The 21,944-nt window shown below is 39.2% G+C and overlaps 1 protein-coding gene across 1 annotated transcript in view; it reads right to left on the bottom strand.

Moving 5' to 3' along the window:
* Positions 1 to 21,944, bottom strand: part of Phex (phosphate regulating endopeptidase X-linked) — a 200,527-nt gene that overhangs the window by 94,373 nt on the left and 84,210 nt on the right. Inside the window, exon 12 of the mRNA XM_050164389.1 lies at positions 12,421 to 12,522. Within this exon, the coding sequence (XP_050020346.1) occupies positions 12,421 to 12,522 (102 nt within the window). The remainder of the gene's footprint in view (positions 1 to 12,420; positions 12,523 to 21,944) is intronic.

Genomic DNA, 21,944 nt, shown 5'->3' with positions numbered 1-21,944 from the left:
ATAATATATATATTTAAAAAAAAAAACGACATGCAACCAAGGAATTCTGAGCTCAGGAGAAATAGCCTTTGCCTGGGGATGCATACTAATTGGTTATCCAATACCTAATGAATGGCCCTGAAAATACACATAGAAATATCATTATACAGACTGAGTTAGAAATATATATGCATTTACAACAATGAATGAAAATACAGTTCATGAATTTGAAAAAAAAGGCAAGGAAAGTATATGGGAGGAGGATATATATTTTGAGGGAAGAGAGATAAGGGAAATAGTATAACTAAATTATAATCTCAAAAATGAAAGAAAATATGCTTATACAAAGAATAGGTATTTAGTGTTCTCACTAGAAAATATAAGGTGGTGGGTTGCTGTATATGATAATTAACTTGATTGATTCTTTATATAATGTATACACAAATAAAATCACATTATATTGCATAAATATGTACATATAATTATTTTTCAATTAGAAATAAATAAAACATTTAAATAATTTTTGTAACAGTCATTGAGCAACTGCCAAAGGGAGATGGTAAAGTTAGTTCATAATTCTCTAATATAATTATAAAAAACTGAATATAAAGAGATGAAAAGAATGCAGCATGTAAAACAATCTTCCTAGTGACAACTCTAACAACTCCTGTCCTTCCTGTGTGGTCCTGCTCCTCCACACACCAAGAGTTGGAGTCTTTTTCAACTGCTTTTGCCCAAGAGGATGTATCACAAGAAACAGTCTGAGACTTAATGGGACTCGCAACATATTCGTCCTCCTTCCCGATCCTTAGCTGCCCCATGGGGAAAGCCATAAGGAGCAAGAGACATGTGAGAAGTCGCCCCAATGAATTTCCATCCGCAACTGGCATCTGCTTTCAAATACATGAGAGACTCCAGGTAAGACCAAAGAAGAGCCACCCAGTAGAGTCAAGTCAACAACAGACTTGAAAGAGCTAAGACAACACCTGTTCGAAGCCATCACCAGCCAGCAAACAGACTTGAAAGAGCTAAGACAATGCCCATTCTAAGTCACTAAGTTTTGACGTCGTTTGTTATGCAGCAAACAATAGTCAAGACACAGACAACTGCAGTAGTTGAATTGTTCCATATTGGGGATGCTCTATTTCCTTTCCACATTTACTAACCCAGAACTAAAATGCCAACTTTTTTAAATAAGGAATTAATCCATCCACAAATGCTTTTTTTTACAAGAAGAGGAATATCATCTATTTGAATGATACCAATTAAAGTCAATATGAAATCTATTTTGGCAAAGTTTTCAACGCCCCTGTCTGACGCTTGATTACATCGTTTCTTCCTGGCAAGGCTTTTCTGTGACCTTCCCGATTCTAAGTCTTAACTTCTGGCCTGCGTCCCTTCACTCATTCTTCTTTTGCTATCAGGCTTTTTCTCCCTTTCATATGTGAGTTTCTGTCAGAAATGGATTTGCTGTCACACCCTCAGTCTGCCTTTACCCAGCTATGCTGGAGTCAAGAAAATGACAACTCAGAAGACAGGTTAAATACAATTTTTCTCTCTTCACCCATTTTCCACTATCTGCCTGCCTGGCCCTTGGGTTATTAATGGAACTGACATTCCTGTACAACTGACTGAGCAGGACCAGCAGCCAGATAACAAGGGAGCAGCTGACAGCGGTAGGCACAGCCCTAGAGATAGCAGATAAGCAGACGGCATGGCTATTAGTTTCATCCTGGGCTATAAGGAAGGAACAACCACAAAATCTACACGGAAAACTCAAAATGTTTCTAATGAGTCTTTTCCCATGAAATTAAAACCCACATACCAAAACTGATTCTTTTTAGTAAACCCAACCAAACTCAACATGTATTTTTAAATCCTCACATCCTCAATTTGAATATGGGCCAATAAAAAAAGAAGAAGCTTTAAGACATCAAATCTCCCTTACCCATGTGATGGATAAAAGCAATAAAATTCTACGGAATTCTTAAAAAGTAGCCCTCTGCTTTGAACCTCTAAAGTTATACCTAAAGCAATTGTCGCATTGCTCAACCCTTTCCAAGTTCTACGGTCAACTAGTTCCCCAATCCAAAATAATCACCAACATACACTGGACACTAAACACTTTCACGGTACCTATTAAACTGCTGGAACTTGTTTGTCTGACATTGTTAATAAATTTTAAGTATTTATTATTTCATGTTTCATCTTTTAATGTACCATGGCTCTACATATCTCAACACTTCAGATTAGCTCACTACCATTTTGTCGTTGCTGCTTTTCCTGTGCTGGCGATGAAACCCAGAGTCTTGTGCAAGCTGGGAAGGTACTCTACTACAGAGACATACCCCAAGGCAGAAACTAGCATTCTTTTTTTTTAAATATATAACAGAATCATATACTGGTTAATAGTTATTTAAATTCTTGCGTGCATGTGTTTTTTTGTGGGGAGAGTATACATGTATGTAGAAGAGTGTTCATGCACATGCATGTGTGCGTGTATATGCCCTTGTTGTACACCTGTGGAAACCAGAGGAATATGTTGGGGGTCTTCCTCTATTGCTTTGTGCTCTATTGCCTTGACAAGGTCTTTCAATAAACCAGAATCTCACTGTTGCATCTAGGCTAGCTAGCCAATGAGTTAGCTGGCTCTGACTCTCTCTATCCCACAATGCTGGGGTTACAAACATATACAGCCATGTCTATAGTCATACAGCTCTTACATGGGTGCTTGAGATCTGAACTCAGGTCCTCGTGTATGCACAAGTTCTGGTAGCCAAGGAGCTACTTCCCCCGCCCCTTATTTATATTATTTCTTAAGATGTATAGTTTTATAATTCTATGTGTATGAGTATTTGCATGCCTAGTGCCTAAGAATGTGAGAAGAAGGTGTCAGAACCCCTGGAACAAGAGTTACAGACAGTTGTAAGCTGCAATGAGGATGCTGAGAATTGACCCTGGCACTTCCACAAAAGCAACAAATGCTCTTAACCTCTGAACCATCTCTCCAGTGTTCTTTATTTATAGTCTTTTTTTAACCATCATAATCCTATTTTATTTTTTGTAACTTTGAGGAATGACAACATCCATTTCCCCACTTTTAAGCAATGTCTTAGTAGCAAACTTGATACAAACGGAGGCTTGAAAGAGGGCTAGCACAGTATAGAGACACATACATGGTAGTTACCTACCATCATAAAGCCTAGGTTCGATTTCTAGGACTGATAAAGAACCATATGGTGGTGCACTTTTTTTTATTTTTCCATTTAAAAAATTTACAATTCTGCTCCCCTCCCACTCCCCCACTCACCCTCCTCCCTCCCTCTCCCTCCTTAAGAGAGGGCAGGAAACCCTGCCCTGTAGAAAGTCCAAGCCCCCCCCATCCAGTCCTAGGAAGCTTTGCATCCCTTATTTCTATTCCTAACAATCAATATTAAGAATATAATACTGCAAAAAGAAAGAAGGAACATGCAACAATATGTGAGTTTTCAAAATCCATCTACTATGCGTGCCCATTGACATGATAGTGACTCTTTATAAAAAGACAATTTAAGTCACCTATCAAATTGTTTTGCAACTTTCCTTATTACTGGAGTTCTGTACTTCCAGTTATAACAGAAGTTTCACCACCACCCCTGAAAAAAATAAACATATTGCTCATTACCAAAGAATTTATTAAGACTCTGATTTAAAAATTTATTTAATAGACATTAAATATTAAGGAGGATATCTTGTCGTGACAGAAAACAAAAAACATAGTCTAAAAATTTGGAGTCACATCAAAATTCCCTAAAGGAAGAATCATAAGTTGACTCAGATGAAACAATGTGAACTTCAAAGAGAATTATAATAAATTTGAATATATCAAATGCATTTTTTAAAATCCTTGTGTTTATAATGACGCTGGGGGGGTGCTTTGATACCTCTGAAGGTTTCCAGGGTGCAACTTGTAAAAATCAATAACAGGAAAGAGACCTTCATGCAGCTTTTCCTGTAGAAACTGTATGTCAGGCTAATCAAGTGATTAACAAAGGAAAAAAAAAAAACCTTAGAGGAATAACCTAGCTAATAATTACAGAATGATAGAATTTGAAAATCACCCATTGAAAAGCTTAGCAGAATCTCATCTCTAGCAATGTTATCAATGCCCACTAAAACAACTGTTTTACTGATTTTCAATAGCAGCTATTCATTTGTTGCTCTACGTAAGTTTAGAAACTGGTGACACCTTGAGCTGGGACACGGCTCAGATGGTTATGTGTTTGCTGAGCAAGCACGAGGACCTGATTTTAAATCCCCAGAACCCACGTAAAAGCCAAGCATGGGAGTACATGCCTATAATCCCAGCACTATGGTGGGTAAAGACAGAAAGGTACGAAGGCCTCACTGTCCAGCCAGTCTAGGCAAATTAGTAAGTTTCAGGTTCAATGAAACACAGTTTTAAAAAACATTAACATGGCAAACTATTGAGGAAAGTACCCAACATTGACCTCTGGCCTCCACATGCAGAGATTCAATCAATCAATCAATCAATCAATCAATCAATGTGATGTATTTATGTCTATCCTAGAGATATTGTTTAAGATAGTAAGAATAAAAAAAGATCCAATCAATTTAAAAGTGTGGTGGGGAGATATGAAAGGGGTTAGAGGGAAGAATGAGGAGGAAAGTGATAGAATTATATTTCAATTAAAATGTATAAAACTGATCCTGCCAGGTAATTCTAATGGCATAGTCAAGAAACAGAATCACCATAAGAGAAGCAGGGTTGATAAGAAAATTAAAACGAAAGGATTAGGCTGAAAATTTCCAAATCAATGGATTTCCCTTGAGATAGAAGTTAAGACAACGGCATCATGTGTTTCTTGAAGGAAGCATCCAGTGCTATACACAAAGTCTCCCTGTCAAAAAAAAAAATGAACTTCTATCTAACCAAAACTCATCATTTACCTCCAGTTTATAGGAAATCCAAAGCACAGAAGAACATCCTAGAAGAAATCAAGACTGTTAAAAATTCTGCTAAGCGAGCTAATTTTTTTGGTAAGTAAATTAATTTCATTTGTAAAGTGAGGATAGACAGTGCTCTTAATATTTTAAAAGATGTACCTATTAGTTACATAATATGGACCATGGATACTGATTTGCACCAATTGTTTAAAAACTAGTCAAACATTTTTATGATAATTACAAAAATTTGCAAGCAGACAAGATACTAATTAATGAGAAATTATTGCTAATACAATTCATATAAAAATGGAATTGTAGTTAATTTTCAAAACTTCTGCATCTATTGAAACTGCAGTAAAAATATTTTGAAATATTTTATTAAAGTACAGTAAATATTGAAATATAGTAAAAAATGATGTCTGTGTCATCATGGATAGATTTATCTTTAAAGTTTACAACCATAAACAAAGATGAGGGTAGGGTCTATTGAAGTTAGAGTGGCAAACTATTGCTAACTGCTGAGCTTCAGTGACAAGGTCATAAGAGTTTTCGATGAACACTGTTGTGTAGTATGTTTAAATACTCATTAAAACATCATGTTTATAAAGAATGAAAAACGTATGAAGATTTGTCTTTTCCTTGAGTTTCCATTTTGGTACCAGAATGATAGATTAGAAAGCCAAGGAAGGTAGTAAATAGAGGGTAACTGGATAACAGCAAAACATTGCTCAATGTCTCATGAATCCTCACAGGAAATGTAGAAAATACAAACAGTAGCTCTAGGGGTTAGGCAGAAACACTGACAGCTGAACTGAAAATCTATTGTTAAAGTACTGAATAGCTCCTAACATTAAACCCACCACAGAGTATTTCTCCAAGATTTTTTTTTCAGCACTGGTGATAGAACCCACAGTCTCATGCAGGCTGGGCAAACATTATACCAATAAACTATATTAGTAGCCCTTGTTTACTTTGAGGCATAGTCTTAACTATACATCCCAGGGTGGGTTTGAACTTGCCATACTCCTAATCAGTTATGATTACATGCATAAGCCAGCAGGCCTGGCCTTGTGCATGATTTTGTTCAGTAGATGAGTACTGAAGCATGGGCAAATGGACTGATTCCAATTACATTTTGTGAACATATTCATTGAAACTCAGAAAACCAGTATAAGCAAAAATGCATATTTAGCGAATTTTCAAAAATATAGAAATAGAACTTGTATTTGATACAGTGAATGATAAACTTACAATGTTTAAAGATTATATTCTAAAGAACTAATTCGGGAGCTGGGAATGGTTGTGCATACCTGTGACCCTAGCAATGTGGAGACAGAGAAAAAAAAGATCAAGAATTCAAGGGCAGCTTTGGCTACATAGCAAGTTCAAGTCTAGCCTTCTCTACAAACAAGAAAAAGAAAATTAATTCTAAAATTAAATCAATGTGCAAAACCTGCTTATTATCACATGATAGTAGATACTCAACTATAATCCATGTCAGAGAATTTTAACACACATATGCAAATACTAACAGAATATATATTTCCACATGATACTTGGTAAATATCATGGTAATTTGTAAATTACCATTGTAATTGGTAAAAATTATATCATAATAGAAAAAATATAACATAAATGTCAAAATAAAAAAATTAATCAAATTTACATATACAACCTTGTTCAAGAATGTATCTTTTAAAGTCTACATATAAAGGAGAAATCAAAGTAATATATCAAGAAGTTAGCAGCTGTTGTTTGGGTAATGACAAAGCAATGATTTTTCTTTATTGTTTTGTTCTTCACTTTCAGTATTTTTATAAGAATACATTTTTAGAAAAATATAATAAGTATGAAGATATGGAAATTATTTTAAAAGATAGAGCTATGAACAAAACAACTAAATAAATTTTATTAAGAATAAAACGTAAAATTCTGTGAGAAGGGATTTTTTTTAATGCCAAGTATAGGAGCAACAGAGCTTAACATCAGTTTCTATGAGATTATTTTTTAAAGACCAAGACATTAACTGACTGTAAACTTGCTATAAGCCAACATTGACATGTACGGCTGAAAGAAAAAAGATAGCCATAATTTCAACTTCCGCTTCCTTAATAGAATTTGTATGCAAAACAAAGGTGGCAATAATATCCCCATTGTCCTGGAGGAGTTGGACTCTATATAGAATTATTGTGCTCCGCCTTGAACTTGAGCTTTAAAAAAAAAAAGTGTTGAAGGCTGGAGCAGAACCAGCAGCACACGGCATCAGAAACACAGCCTAGCGCACGGGTCTGCGCCTCTGGCTCCATTAGAATCACCTGGGCGTGGTGATTGCACGGGAGAGTCCTGCATCCTTCTCAGAGTTTCATTCCATAGATCTGATGCGCAGGACTTTGGATCTGCATTTCTAGCTAGAGTCTAGAGAACACCAATGCTGCCGGTTTGAAGACCATGCTTAAGGTGCACTGCTACTAGCATAAATGGGGACTGTGAAACCAAGCATCCAGGAACGGAGTCCCAACTTTTCCAACAACCAGCTGGGTGACCATGGACAAGCATGCTTCATCTGTATAAATAAATAATTGGAGCTTCCTTGTGGTGGTAGCATGGCATCCGTGTGGCAGTTATAACGCATTTTGAGCCTCCAGGTTGGCATATAATAAATAATGCTGTCAGTGTTATGTGAGGAACACAATTGTTTCACCTACATAGCAAAACATTACTGGGTCTTTAGGAGGAGTTTTGTGCAGAAAACTTCATGTGCATAGTTCCTAAACACCGATGTGGAATCAAGGGACAGAGGGGGCCAACCAAGAGCCTTCAGATCTCTATCTAGAGCATTCAGCAGATAGAGCATTATGGACTAGATGGCCTGGATGGGTTTCGAGTGTCCCTGCTCACTGAGACACTTCATTGTGAGAGGTGATAGAAAGACAAGACAGGCCAACAGGGTGGGAAGAACTCCATAAGCTTCCTTCAGTTCTATTAACTCAGCCATGGTGGAAGGAAATGGCCACCTGTGGTCGCCCAGAGTCCCATCAGCAATGGTATCCTCTGAGGCTTCATCAAAAACGCTGATCCCCAGCATCACTTTACAGCCAGTGAACCAGATTCCCTGGGGCAGGGCTGGATCTTGTTTCAATGAGCATTCCTGGTGGTGCTAATGCACACTCAAGTACAAGAGGTTAAATGATGGGCTGGAGAGATAGCTCAGAGGTTAAGAGCATTGCCTGTTCTTCCAAAGGTGCTGAGTTCAATTCCCAGAAACCACATGATAGCTCACAACCATCTGTAATAAGGTCTGGTGCCCTCTTCCGGTGTGCAGGCATACACACAGACAGAATATTGTATACATAATAAACAAATAAAATAAACATTTTTTAAAAAAGAGATTAAATGACCTAGGTATGTGCAACCATTGATACAACATTACTATCTATAGTTTTCAATTGAGAACCATACAATTATCTCTCTTTCTCATAATATTTTAAGTAAATTTATGATTTTTTTGTTGGCCTACATTCATAGCTACCCTTGGCCATGAAAGCACCCCCAAACATCATTTCCATGAGGCTCTGAATTATAATCACTCCCATAAGATAGCATATAGAATGTATCAAACTCCTACTTGCAGTACATATGCATATATACATAAATACACATCCATACACACATGTCACACTAAGATAACAGTGCGGGGAGCTGGAGAGCTGACTCAGCAATTAAGAGCACTCATTGCTCTTGCAGAGGATCTGGGCCCAGTTTCTAGCACCCACATGGCAGTTCAAGCATCATAACATCAGTTCCAGGGCATGTAATGCCCTCTTCTGACCTCGGCGGGCACAAGGCAAACAAATGGTATACCTGCATTCATGCAGGCAAACATTTATACACATGAAATTGAAACTGTTTTGCTTTTGACTTTCGTATTTTTGTTCATTGTGCAAAAACATGAAGTTGGGTAGATACGAAGGTAAAGAGGATTTGGGAGGAGTTGGAGGAAGGAAAAGAATATGATTAAAACATATGGCATGAAAGATGTAATCAAATAAATAAACCATTAAAAACAGAAATAGTTGACCTGCTTAAAATCTAAATCCCAGAGTTAAGCAACTACCTCCTTTAGAATAGCAAGTCCTTCAGTAGGTAAGCTCTGAGGTAGGCAGTGACTTCACAGTTTACAGATGTAAAAACTGAGGCGGGAATAGGAAAGATTAAACCATCTCCAAAAAGGCATGCAGCCCAGCCTCCGAACCAGCGCACAGTGACCTTGAGGGACTCCTCCTCGGCTCTGAACAAGGTGAAGCCTCCAGAAGACACCCAAATCGCTCAATTATCACAGTATGCCCACTCAAAGGCTCTATTAACCTGAAAAACAGCAGGCCTCCTTGTCCTCTGCGGAAAAACAAAAAGAGACTATGAATTTGAAAGAGATTGAGGAGGACTATATTGGGAGAGTTTGGAGGGAGAAAAGGAGAGGGAAAATGATGCAATTATAGTGTAATCTCAAAAAAAAAAATAAAAGGAAAAAATTAAAGAGCATGTGCTTGCCGGGCACACAGCATCCTAAATAAAAAGTGGTACTTAGTTCCCAATATATTAAATTTCCCCTTGAAATCAACACAGTGAGATTCAAAAGACAAAAGTAGCCCTGACCTCTCTCCAGAGAGGAGCGGCAAAAGGCAGGGAGACAGATAACAAATTTACCCTTCAAGGAAGCAGAGGCATATCCTCATTTATCTTTTACAGTGATCACCCCTGGCAAAAGGACAAAGCCCACTCCCACACTTTCCTTTTGAAATAGGGTCGCTGCCACAAAAGCTAAGCGGTTAGGCCCTCAGACCACTGCATGTATCTGAGCTTCCCTACCACTCAGTTACGGAGGTTGGTCACAAAGGAAAGCTGAGGTCAACACCTCTTAGGAGGTGCTTTAATTAGCTGTAGTTCTGAGCTTCACAGTGACAGAAAGAAACGCTTCGGACCCCTCACGAATCAGAACATTTTTTTCAGCTTTGCCAAAGGGTAGCGAAGTGAGTCAGCACCAGCCCAGTGTGGGCAACTATTATTATTGATGAGAAATCTTCCGCCTGGGTGATATACTGCATACGACACATGCCCAAAGAACGGTGCCAAGTCATACCAGGAAGGGAAGGCAAATTATTTCCCTCCACTTCAAATGCAGGCAAATCCTGTCTTAATGCAGGGGCTACTCCATAACAGAAAGACAAAGCCCAGAGATGGGCAGAGATTTCCATCTAAGACTCAAAGAATTATTAGGCAGAGTCTCTTCTTTCTTGTTGACTATTAAAAAGGCAATCAAGTTGAGGAAAGCAGAAGGAAAAGGGGGGCTGAGGGATGTGATGAGAAAAATACATTATTTCAAAAACAGCCCCAGAGTGAGAAGCAGCACAAAAGCCTGCAGGCAGCTTCTGTCTTCTTTGTCAGTACTGTGAGCTCCACCTAGAGGTCATTTCTAGAATCGCAAGTTAATTCAAGTTTAAAAAAAAAAAATCTACGTTTTCTGGGGTCCAGGGCTGGTACTGACTGGGAGAACTGATGGATATCCTTGGACAACACCCTGTTTCTTGTCTCGCCTTACTGGAACTTCTCTGAACCTTGAGATGCAAGATCTCCTCAGGGAACCTAATGAGATCCGGAAGGACAATTGCCTTTGATGTTTGTGCCTGTCAGGCTGCTACTGGAGTTCCTGGCAGGTTGAACTCAGCTCAAAGAAAGCAGAATGTTCAAAGAAGGGAAAAAGTGACAGTTATGGTTGAAATAAAATAAAAGACTGGCGAAAAACCCAGAGGGCCAATGGAACACGTCTAATATTAGAAGGACTGAGAATAGTTTATTTCCAAGACTCATGGACCACTTGCTTAGAGGACCCAGCTACAAGACAGTCTTTCCCTAACTTGACACCAACAAGTACCCTGAAGTGGTCTTAATTTCTATTTCCAAAAAGCTGACTAGAAGCTCCCAAATATTCATAACTCACTCATTCATATGCTTTCTTTCTCTCTCCCTCTCTGTCTCCATCCCTCCTTCCATCCCTCTCCCCCTCTCTTCACATCAGTCGTCCTGTGAAAATTGGTACTTTAGCACTCCAGGCTACAGCAAAGGGCAGCTAATACACTGAGCAGTACAAATACAAGCAAAATACATCCTGCCCCACACACCACAAGCTAGCTCTGCCAATAAACCAAGCCTTCAAGAAACAACAATGTGGTTGGTGCCAAAAGTTTCATCTACCGTATGGAGAGTGTCCCCGCCCCCCCTGCCTCAGCCCGTGTGTTCCTGCCTCCTCCAGCCTGGGCCATACATGACCTAAAACAGCTTTGACAGATCATGGAGAGAAAAAAAAAAGAAGCAAAATTACCCTTTCTGTTCTTTCACTTCAACAAGGGGGCTTGGTATTTATAGCATCGCTACAGTGAGAATTTCCTAGTTTCTTGACCGTAACCCAAAACTACTGGGCTCATGATGACTCAAAGCAATGGACCTAATGATAATAGTCAGAGGAGGTGGTAAAAAAAAAAATCACAAATGCACAGCCCTCCAACTTGATAAACTAAAGCAATCATAGCTAATGATGTGCCCAGCACAATCTTGCATTTCCATGTCCCACTGGCAACTGCTCTCCTCGGGAAGGTTTCAAAACCCCCTCTCAAAGGAAGAAATTTCATTTCAGAGCCTTTCAACTACAAAGTGGCATCCGTAGGGAGTACAGCAAGTGTACGCCCTGGCCCTGCCCGTTTGAATTCCAGCTCCAGAAGAATTTCTCCAATTCAAGATGGACCCCTTCATAATTGGTAGACAATGCAGCTGTTCAACGGTTTCCCTGTTTATTCCTTTATCTTGTCACAAAGCATCAGAGATTTTTTCCAGGCGTCACACGTATCCACTTGTGACAGGAACTAGTTGTTTCTATTACTCCACAGTCCTCTAAGATCACTCCCATACCGCTGATATGCAAGCTTTCTGGGCCATTTGGGGAACGTGATGGGCTAGGAAGCACATGTGTTTTACTTCAGGAAAGGACTTGCCTCAGGACGTTTGCACACATCAAGCGCAAATGGAGAAGACACGTGGACAATATGGGGTTTTCTTCTGCGCAACTTGAGGGCCCTTCTGCCAGCTGCTTCCCATGGCTCCCCACTGCTCTGCATTCTGCCGTATCCAAAGATGGTTTATAGCACAATTCACTAGGCAGTAAGCCATGTGGCTCTTACAGACAGCAATTAAGAGTGAAAGAAAGGCTGAATTACATGGCATTTGAAAATACAGTTAGAGAAAGAACAAGTCGGATCTTATTTTTTGTTACCTCCTGGTGATGAAATCTATGTGTTCATCCAAAAGAACACACCTACTTCTGGGGTTATTTGGAGCCAACAACTCGGTCAATAAAAAAAATCAACTGCACAGTCAATGTCAAGCATGAAAATCCATTAAACAGAAAGTCGGGTTTTTTTTTCTTCCATCAAAGGAAATCCTTACCTTTTCTTGAGCTTTCCTTTTTGTTCCTGCATCCATCCATTCATTTTCTTTCTCCAGCATGTCAATAAAGGCCCAGCGAACACCCTCAATCAATTCTTCCATCTATAAGAAAATACCCCCCCCAAAAAAAAGCAGCATCAAAGCCAGAAACTTCAGACAAGGTTCCTTCAACCTAAATCAAGTTGCAAAAAAATAAATAAATAAAAATACTTCAAGGTTCAAAACTGGGAGGTGTGAGGGGGGGCTTTCAGCTCAGTTCCACGCTCTGATATTTTTTGGGGGGGAGCATCTGTGAATGGATTGTGCAGGGAGGTTGTAGAAAACCCACCAGAAGCTACCACTAGTCAATCACTTACCTATATGGAGCTAAGAAATGGGTCTGTCCTTATCAAGGTAACAACCAATTTCAGTAATTTCATAAGAGTAGGGGAATGAGCTCAGTGGTAAAGCAAGTAACTAACAAGTGCAAGGCCCTAGGTTCTAATCCCAATGCCACACGCACACACACACGCACACACACACACACACACACACACACACACACAGAGTTTATCAGACCCCGAGGGTGCTAAGCAAAAGCACGGGCTGTGCATCTTAGATAGGCATTACCAAGAAAGTGAGCAACAACTGAAGGAGCTATTGTTAAAAGAGACTCACTCAGGCAGATAGAGCACCCTAAAGGACATCACACCAGCATGAATTAGATTTATGTTCGGACCCCCAAGTGTCCCTAAATTCAGTGTCAGGAAGTTTTCGGAAGGGCTTTTTCCAGAGCATTTAAAGAATGAGATCACATCCAGGTTGAGGACACATTTGCTTTGTTGGAGGCCTCAGCAGGGATGGGAAAACTGGAGGAAGAGAGACGCTGCTGCGGGAGTGCAGGGAGACCCCACCATGTATGTATGTGTGCCACATAGTCCCATGCACCTGTGAAAATGCCTTCGCTTCCTTAATGAAATAGCCAGTAAAGATCAAACCCTGGCGTCTGATCTCTGGATTATATTTGTTGTTGAGATTATGGACCTATAAATAAATTGTTAATTGTTTTTCTAAACATCCCCTTTATTTTTATAAGGAATTGTCAGCATAAAAACTCACTTTAAAAGAATGTCTCTGTGTGTTTAATAAGTCTCCGCTATGTTTTCAGTTCAATAACAGTTGTAAGAGAACAAGAGCTGTAAATCAGTGGGCTGGGTTCCATCATATGTAAATAAGAACAAACAGCAGATGGGAAAGGGGGAGCCTCACAGCTATTTCTTCCCAACTTAGAGAAAGCACTAAAAGAAAGAGAAAGCTCCAGTTGGGATCCGGGCATGACAAGAACGTGAAATGACAGGAGAACAAAGGCCTCTTCAAAATCATTAAGTCGTAGTTCTCAACTTTATGATCATACTGGGATCTTGGAGGAGCTTAAAAGTCCTGACAAATGATTGCTCTTTGGGCTGATGAGGGAGGGGGACTTGATTGGGGGAGGGGGAGGGAAAGGGGAGGCGGCGGTGGGGAAGAGACAGAAATCTTTAATTAATTAATAAAGAAATAAATAAATTAAAAAAAAAAGTCCTGACAAAAAGTGATTTAAAAGAAAAAAAAGAACGAATGGGTGAATTTTGGAGCCCAGGCATCAGGACCCGGGCGTTGTTGGTCCTAAGGTTCAGCCTGGGCAGTGGCCGTTTTGAAAGCTCTCCAGGTGAGCCCCATGTACAGAAAGGGTTACTCCGCGAGCATTTCGGGAAGCCACTTATTTTTATAAACAAGAAAGCTAGAAGTTGAAGAACTACGTAAATTCCTACAGCTAGTGAAGGTCAGAGCCAGGCCTTGACCACAGAGCCTAAATGACAAATATGAGTGCAGAGCTTCGAGAAGCCTCAAAGGTTTTCCCCATGAATCAGAGGAACATGCCACGGACGTAGCAAGTAATCAAGAGTCAGATGCAGAAGCAACCATTCCTAACAGGAAGTCTGACAAGAGGGGTACAGAAATGCCACAAAGCCTCCCAGAGACCACTATATCTTTTGCTTATGCAGTACTTAACACCCTTAAAACTTGATGAGCTCACCAAGTTAGATATCACCTGCATGCAGAAAGAGCAAGGCTATCACCTCAAATCAGAGGGGGATACCAGAGATGGAAAGAAGCGAGTAGAGTTGACCAATTTAGTGACTGGAGAAATAGAACCAGATGATTCATAGCATGTGGAGAAGGGAGAAAATCAGGGAGATGGGCAACGCCAGGCTATAGGCAAGGACAATGCAGCAGATACTGCCGGCATTCTCTAAGACGAACATATGAGAGAACAAGAGAAATGAATGGCAGTGTGATGAGGAGGGTGCGGACATGGAGCTAGCCAATCTGCATAACCCAGCAGAGGAGCTCTGAAAGAAAGGGAAGAGGGGGACACTGGGACAACGGGGCGGTCTGAAGCTTGGGGCTCTGCAAGATCTGCTGCTGATGGTTTTGTTGACATTGCTGCTGCTTGGTGTGGGAGCTCTCTGTGTTCTAACGCCAACGGACACATTGAGAAAGGAACTGAAACTACGGCCTTGGCGATTTCTGGGCCTTATAACAGCTATCAAATGTATCAAAGGCTTAAGAATAGAATTTCCCACAGGTTTTCCAAGCTCTTTGTCCATAATCTGCTGACTGGCATTCCAAGTGGAAATACACTGAGGCAAACCGATTTCAGCTTATTGTCTGAATGAAGAATGACAGTTTACTCATATGTAGAATTCCTTCTCCCCCTCCCTCCCCTGGCCTCCCGAAAGCAACACTTTGATAACTCACTCTGTGGCTTTCATCTACTTCAAAATGTAAGTAAATCGCTTCACTTCTTGCTACCCTTGGTGCTTCTTTGCCCTTGAGAACAACTTCAGGTGTTCTCGTTCTCTCTCCGCACCCCCCCTTTCTCTCCTCTCTCTCTCCTTTATGGATTTATTCTATAATATTTTCTGTGAAATGGTACTGAACCACCCTAACAGATTTCCAGAACAAGAGAAATATTTTCAAATTATCGATGTCATTGTTTGGCATGTCAATGCAAATAAGATAATGATTTTAGCATGCTGGAACCAGGAAGATAAATCATAGAACAGTTTCGGTTTTCATCTTTAGACTGGTCTACAACTCGCACAATAACATTGCCTTCAGTCAAACTGCACTCCTAGAGACAGTAAAAGCCTGACATGATTTTTAAGTAAGGGGGAAGGAGAAATAATATTTGTTCACCAAACCTTGACCTTATGCCCCAAGAGTCACCATGAAGCATTAATGGAAATCACTTAAAGATGAAGTCAGCAGGTTAAGTTAGCCACACAAATTGTTTATTTAGAGTCAAAGACCAAAATGCAACATACGAGAATTAACTAAAATATTACTGCAATAAAATCTCTCACATTCGGGTTAAGGGCCTTGCAGATAAAGCAACTTCTGGAAAGCATCTCTCTGTTTCAGATTTTTCTGAATTAACACTGAAAGTACAGTTCATTTGGTTGGTCTATGGCAGTGGTTAGTTCTCTTCCTCAACCATATCTGTTTCAAAACTGGCTCTCCTCATTCTTTGCACCCCATGATTTGGATCATAACATTCTATATCAGACCATAGAAAATTTCACCTGTATATATATATATATATATATATATATATATATATATTTATATATCCATGTTATTCTTCTATCCTGGGCTTTTAAAAAATGAGGCTTTCCTATCATGTTCTTCCCATTCCCTCGTCTCTCTCTTCTTGCCTTTTCTTCCCACACATAGGCATGGGAAATTTTCCTTTCCTATAAACAGGTAGTCATGGTGCATGCTGACAGTGTTTTGTGATCAGGGGATTGAGTTTACCCCATGAATGGTTATAGTTCCCTTCCAGTCTTTGCTGCCAGCTATAGAGAAACCCTATAGAACCAATTCAAATCCTTCATGTCCATGAATCCCATCCCGATGTTTCAATCCCTCTCGGAGTTCCTCTTAGGCTTATAATAGGAACAATATGAGTATATATGATGCATGATTGTTTGGTCATTTATATTTATCTCCTAACAAAATATAGGAATGTTGAGAATAAGAACCATGACATAAATCAAATGAGACTATGGATATGTAATATTATATATATATGTAATATAGGTACCCTGAAAATTAAATTTTCCATAACTTTTATGATTTTATATATCACATATGATTTTTACATGGTTATTTTATATCTCGTTTTTATACCTAATACTGACATTGAGCAGATGCTCAGTAAAGACAAATTCATCACTTCATTCTTTTCAAACTCTCCACTGAAAGTTTTAACTAGAGAAACTAAGTAAGAACTAGAAATAAAAGGCATACAAACAGGAAAGGAAGAAATAAAAGTATCTCTGCTTATAGATTATATGTTCCTATATGCGGACAAACCTAAAACTTCATAAAATGACTCATAAAATGATAAATTCAGTAATATTGCAAGATATAAAATAAATTGCACCAAACAACTAACACATTATATCCCAATAAAATTGATGAGAAAGAACTTGTAAAAGCAAATCCATTAACAATAGCTAAGAATTAAAATATGTAGAACTAGATTAGCACCGGAAGCAACAGAGAATTGCAGGAAAAGAAGAGCGCCGTGTTTAAGGAAAGAAGGGGAACTAAAAACTGGAACTACCTCCCATTTTCATGAGAAGAATAATTAATATTGTTAAAATGTCAACGTTACTCAAAATGACTTATGGATTCAAAGCCAATTCCTGAGGGGAATACCAATAAAAGTTTTTTACAGAACTAGAAAAAGCCATCCTAAAATTGTTGCAGAAGCACAGAAGACCCCCAAATAGCCCAAATAATCCTACGGGAAAAAAAAAGAGCAAAGCCGAAGGCATCACAATATCTAGTTTAAAGGCATAAGCAAAACAGCATGGTATTGGCATGAAAACAGACACACAAGCCAGTGGAACAGAACAGGGATGCCAGAAATAAACCCATGCATCTACAGCCAACTGATTCTCCACAAAAGGCCAAAAACATACATTTTCCTCATCAATAAATGATCCTGGAAAAAGTGGATATTCATATGTATAATACTGAATTAGATCCCCGTCTCTCACTTGGTACTAAAATGAACTCAAAATAGATCTGAGAAACAGAGGACATAGAAGAAAACAGAAAAAACAGTCCTAAACACTGGTGTAGATTATGAAATGCTTTCAGTATGATCCCAAGAGAACAAGAAACAAAAACAAAAAACCAGGATTGGAATTCATCATACTAGAAAGCCTCTGCACCACAAAAGAAACAAAATGAAGAACCAACCTAGTAAATAGAAGAAAATATCTGTGAACTAACCATCTGATGAAGTATTAACATCCTAAGCATATAGAGTACAAAAAAGAAATAGAAAGACAAATCCTAAGGAATTCAATTTTAAAATGAGCAAATGATCTGAATAGATATGTCTCAAAAGAAGAAATGTAAGTGGTCAAACAGTATGTGAAAGAAAAATGCAGGGTTATTAGCCATTAAGGAAGTGGAACTCAAAGCCCCAGTATCATCTCATCCAGCTGGCTGCGATGGCTATTATTTTTAAATAAAAAAATTGCTGGTGATGAACTGGCAGGCTACGTGTGGACATTTTAAAAATGTAAGTCAACTTGAAAGTAGAAGAGTAATTATTAGAGGTTGGAATGTGAGGAAATAGGACCTGAGAAGCTAGCTATAATTGGTGTGCCTTGTATACACATACTACATCAACATAGTAAGCAATTTTATTAACAACAAAAAGCTACTTCTAGTAGATACTCAACAAGAAACTGAAAATGAACCAAATGCTTTTCATGTGTGCAAATCTATACTACTCATCTGATATAAGAGAAAATATAAAGCTCTCTCACATATAGCATGTGATTTCCCAAATCTAATGAACAGATTTAACAAAATGGACCTTTAGAAGAGGGAAAGGTACATGCCATCCCTTTTTAAATAAAGTCAGTCTTTAAAACAGACCTATTCAAATTGAGTGATTCCAAACTGAATCCATCAATGAATAACAAATCCATCTTTACATTACTGGGAAGGTTCACAGCAAATGTCTCTGGAATGGCTATAGCCTGCAACCAAATGCAAACTTCACTTAAAAAAAATATACGTGTGTATACAAATATATATATATATATACATATTATATATTTGTGCACATATATATCCATACCATTGATATAGAATAGAGTTAGATTCCTCTACTTAAAACCACTTGATTAATGAAAGAGAAAAATGGACATCATTATTAATGTTGGTAGTTAACTAAAAATGGGTTATATTCTCAGGAAAGGGCAACTGTCATTTTAGCAGAAATATAGACATTAAGTGAATTCATAAATATTACATATTCACTGATTCATTAGGCTATGAATATTTATATAAATGAGTTTGAATTAGCTTCTGATAAAAATATAATAATGGCATCGAGATAAGTGAAGAATGAACCTACAATGGAAGTGGAACAAATGGTTAAGTCAGAAAGGAAAAAGTCTAAGGACAGAAACTGCTGTGGTTTCTGGCAGCCAAGTGAGCTAATAAATCATATCAGACTGTCAGGATTAGCAAACTTGCATAGCCATAAACATGCTGGCAAAAGAAAAAAGGAATATCCAATTATTTGGGCCCAAGCAATGCTATAAAGCATGTTAGTCTGGTGGCACAAGAGTTTAGCTTGTCCTTTCATCAAAAGCTACACATCTGTAAGGCTGGGCTAGAAACAGGAAGGATATCATTTTGACCAAATATGAATATACAAGCTGTTTCCTATTTTATAATTTATCATGTCCTGCTTGCCACTTTCAGAGGAAATGGGTCATAAACCAGAATAATATCTACAAGATAACAATGTCATCATAATGGCTCAGCCCTTGGCCTTAGCTGTGGTAACAATACCCTTTCCCCCAGCAAGTAACTGTGTTTGGCCATTCCCAATGTTCAGATCTGATTCAGGGCACAAATACTTTCTCGCAGTAAATGAATCTCCAGTACCAGGCTTTTGCATTGCATAGGTCTGAACCAATTTTCTTGCCCAGATTGTGACCAATAAAATGTGTCAAAAGCAACATTGTCCAAGACATAGACAACAAATGTGCAAAGTGGGCCAAATATGTCATAACCATGGCAGCACACTCAAGGGCAAAGCCAAGAGTAGTGTCCACACTTATTTCAAAAGAATTCCCGATGAGACATCTAAATTACTTCTTTTGCTGGATGTCATTTTACCAAAGATTGCATAAGTGAGTTGTCAGCACTGGGGTCTGAGGATATTTACTGCAACAAGACTCAGCCCAGAGAAAGCCGTGAAGCCTGGATCTGCTATAGTAATTATATTTGGCTCCTTGAGTAGTTTCTTGAGACTCTCCTACAAGCCAAACTAATGTTAAATGATAGGGCAACTTCTGGAATGTGGCCAAGCCAATAGCATTTCAAAAGGTATTTATTCCAGGGATGGAGAGATGGCCCAGCAGTTAAGAAAGCTTGCTGCTCTTGCAAAGGATCCCAGTTTGGTTCCCAGTACCTATGTGGGGCAGCTAACAAATACTTATAACTCCAGCTTTAGGGGATCTGACTGACCTCCACCGGCACCCACGTGCATATACATGTATGAACCCACAAACACACACACACACACACAAATACCTTTTATTTGAAAAGAAACGTAGCCTTATTCCAACTGAAAACTCCTACACTGGCATCCATGGAAGCCTAGCAATGACAAGATTCCCTATACTTCCCTCACTCCAAAACAGATCCGAAAGAGGAAATCTGCATGTAGAAGATGCCACAGCCTGTATCAAAACCTTCATATGACAAGCTCTACCTTTCCTGCCAGTGCTAGGCTAACACATGCTGGCTACTTAAAGTGTACCACAGATTGTCTTGAGCCAACTCTAAGGATTATCTCATTTAAGCCTCACCCCAACCCAAAAAGGCAGCAGGTACTGCTTTATCTCTTTCTGTGATATTCTGAAATCATAGCTTGATTCTTTTTTTTAATATTTATTTATTATGTATACAATATTCTGTCTGTGTATATGCCTGCTCATAGCTTGATTCTTGCACCCTCTCCTTTACCTATAGCCCATGTTATGTGGCTTTTGATCCTTTCACTAAGAAGCACAGCTCGGTAATCTGGCCCTGCCTCGTGGTCTTTGGTCAAGAGAATACATACACAACATTTGCGTTAGCTACTTGTCTCGTTGCTGTGATAAAATACCAGGAGGGAGGGTTTAATTTGGCTCACAGTTTGAAAGTATAGCCTATCCCGGTGAGGAAGAAATAGCAGCAAGAATATGGGGAAGCTGGTGAGGTCGCATCCAAGGTTAGCAAACAAAGCACAGCAAATGTTCACTTCCTTCTTATTCAGTCAGGGATTCCAGCCCATGGAATGGTACTACCCATACTTAAGCTGGGTCTTTCCTCTTCGATGAGACCTGTCTGAAAAAAAACCCTCATAAATACTATCAGGGGTGTGTTTCCATGGTGATTCTACATTTAGTCAAGTTGACAAGGAAGATTAAGTATCACCACCTTGATGCCAGCTCTGAGCCTGAGCCTCAAGAGACCCCACATGTTTCTGCTTGTTCACTTGCACCTCTGCCATCATCATGGGAGCAATTCCAGGCTAGCCAGATGACAGAAGTAAGACACATGGAGCGGGGCCTAGCTGTCCCAGTCACTTCTGCCAAAACTAATCTTGACAGGCCAACCCCCAGATATTTGAGCAAGCACAGCCAAAATCAGCAGCTCTGTAGAGGGGACCACCACTGACTCCAGATGCATCGGCACTGATTGCTTATTGTTGAATGCCAGTTTGGCTTTGTGAGTGCTACACTGCCCTACTCTAGCAACAGACACTTGCGCCGAATTTATCAATTTCTAAATGGGTTCAAAGAGGTTAACTAATTTCCACAAATTGGTAAGAGTAGATGCGAGTTTTGAGGGATACCAATGTAACTTTGCAGAAAACGAGATGTAATTTCTATGCAAGGTTATTCTAAAACCAAAATCATTTCATTTTCTTGATTTCAGACAGGTCCTCAGCAGAGTTTCTCAGGAAACTGACCCCGTTGATAGCCAGTACTATTTGGGAGGAGAACTGAACAAGGACACCCAGTAGTCAGAGTAACTTTTCTATGCAGAACTGGTGCCCAAGAGCACTTTTTTTTCTGAATAATGACCTTCCTGAGAGCAACTCTCATGAATATCTGCATATGAAGAGAACAAAGACGTAAAAAGGACAGAGCTGTGATGCATGACGCTGACTTTCAGGTGACTTCCGCCATCAACATTATAGTTACGTCTCATTTACTCAACTACTGAATGGAATGGTGACCGAGGGAACTGGAGACTATTCGTGGCAGGGCATCAGTTCAATTATCTTGGCTCACTGATGAGGTGAACTCCTAGTATATTGAGGTTTCAAGTTCAAACTCAACCACAGCAATTGGACCCATGTGGGTATTTAAGTCTTTAACACCAGTTAAAGCAGTAGGAGGTAG

The sequence above is a fragment of the Alexandromys fortis genome, unplaced genomic scaffold (genome assembly GCF_014885135.2).
Source record: "Alexandromys fortis isolate MF-2015 unplaced genomic scaffold, M_Fortis_MF-2015_v1.1 scaffold_147, whole genome shotgun sequence".
In the NCBI taxonomy this organism is placed as follows: domain Eukaryota; kingdom Metazoa; phylum Chordata; class Mammalia; order Rodentia; family Cricetidae; genus Alexandromys; species Alexandromys fortis.
The sequence above is the reverse complement of the archived record's forward strand: the minus strand, read 5'-3'. Positions and strand labels throughout refer to the sequence as shown.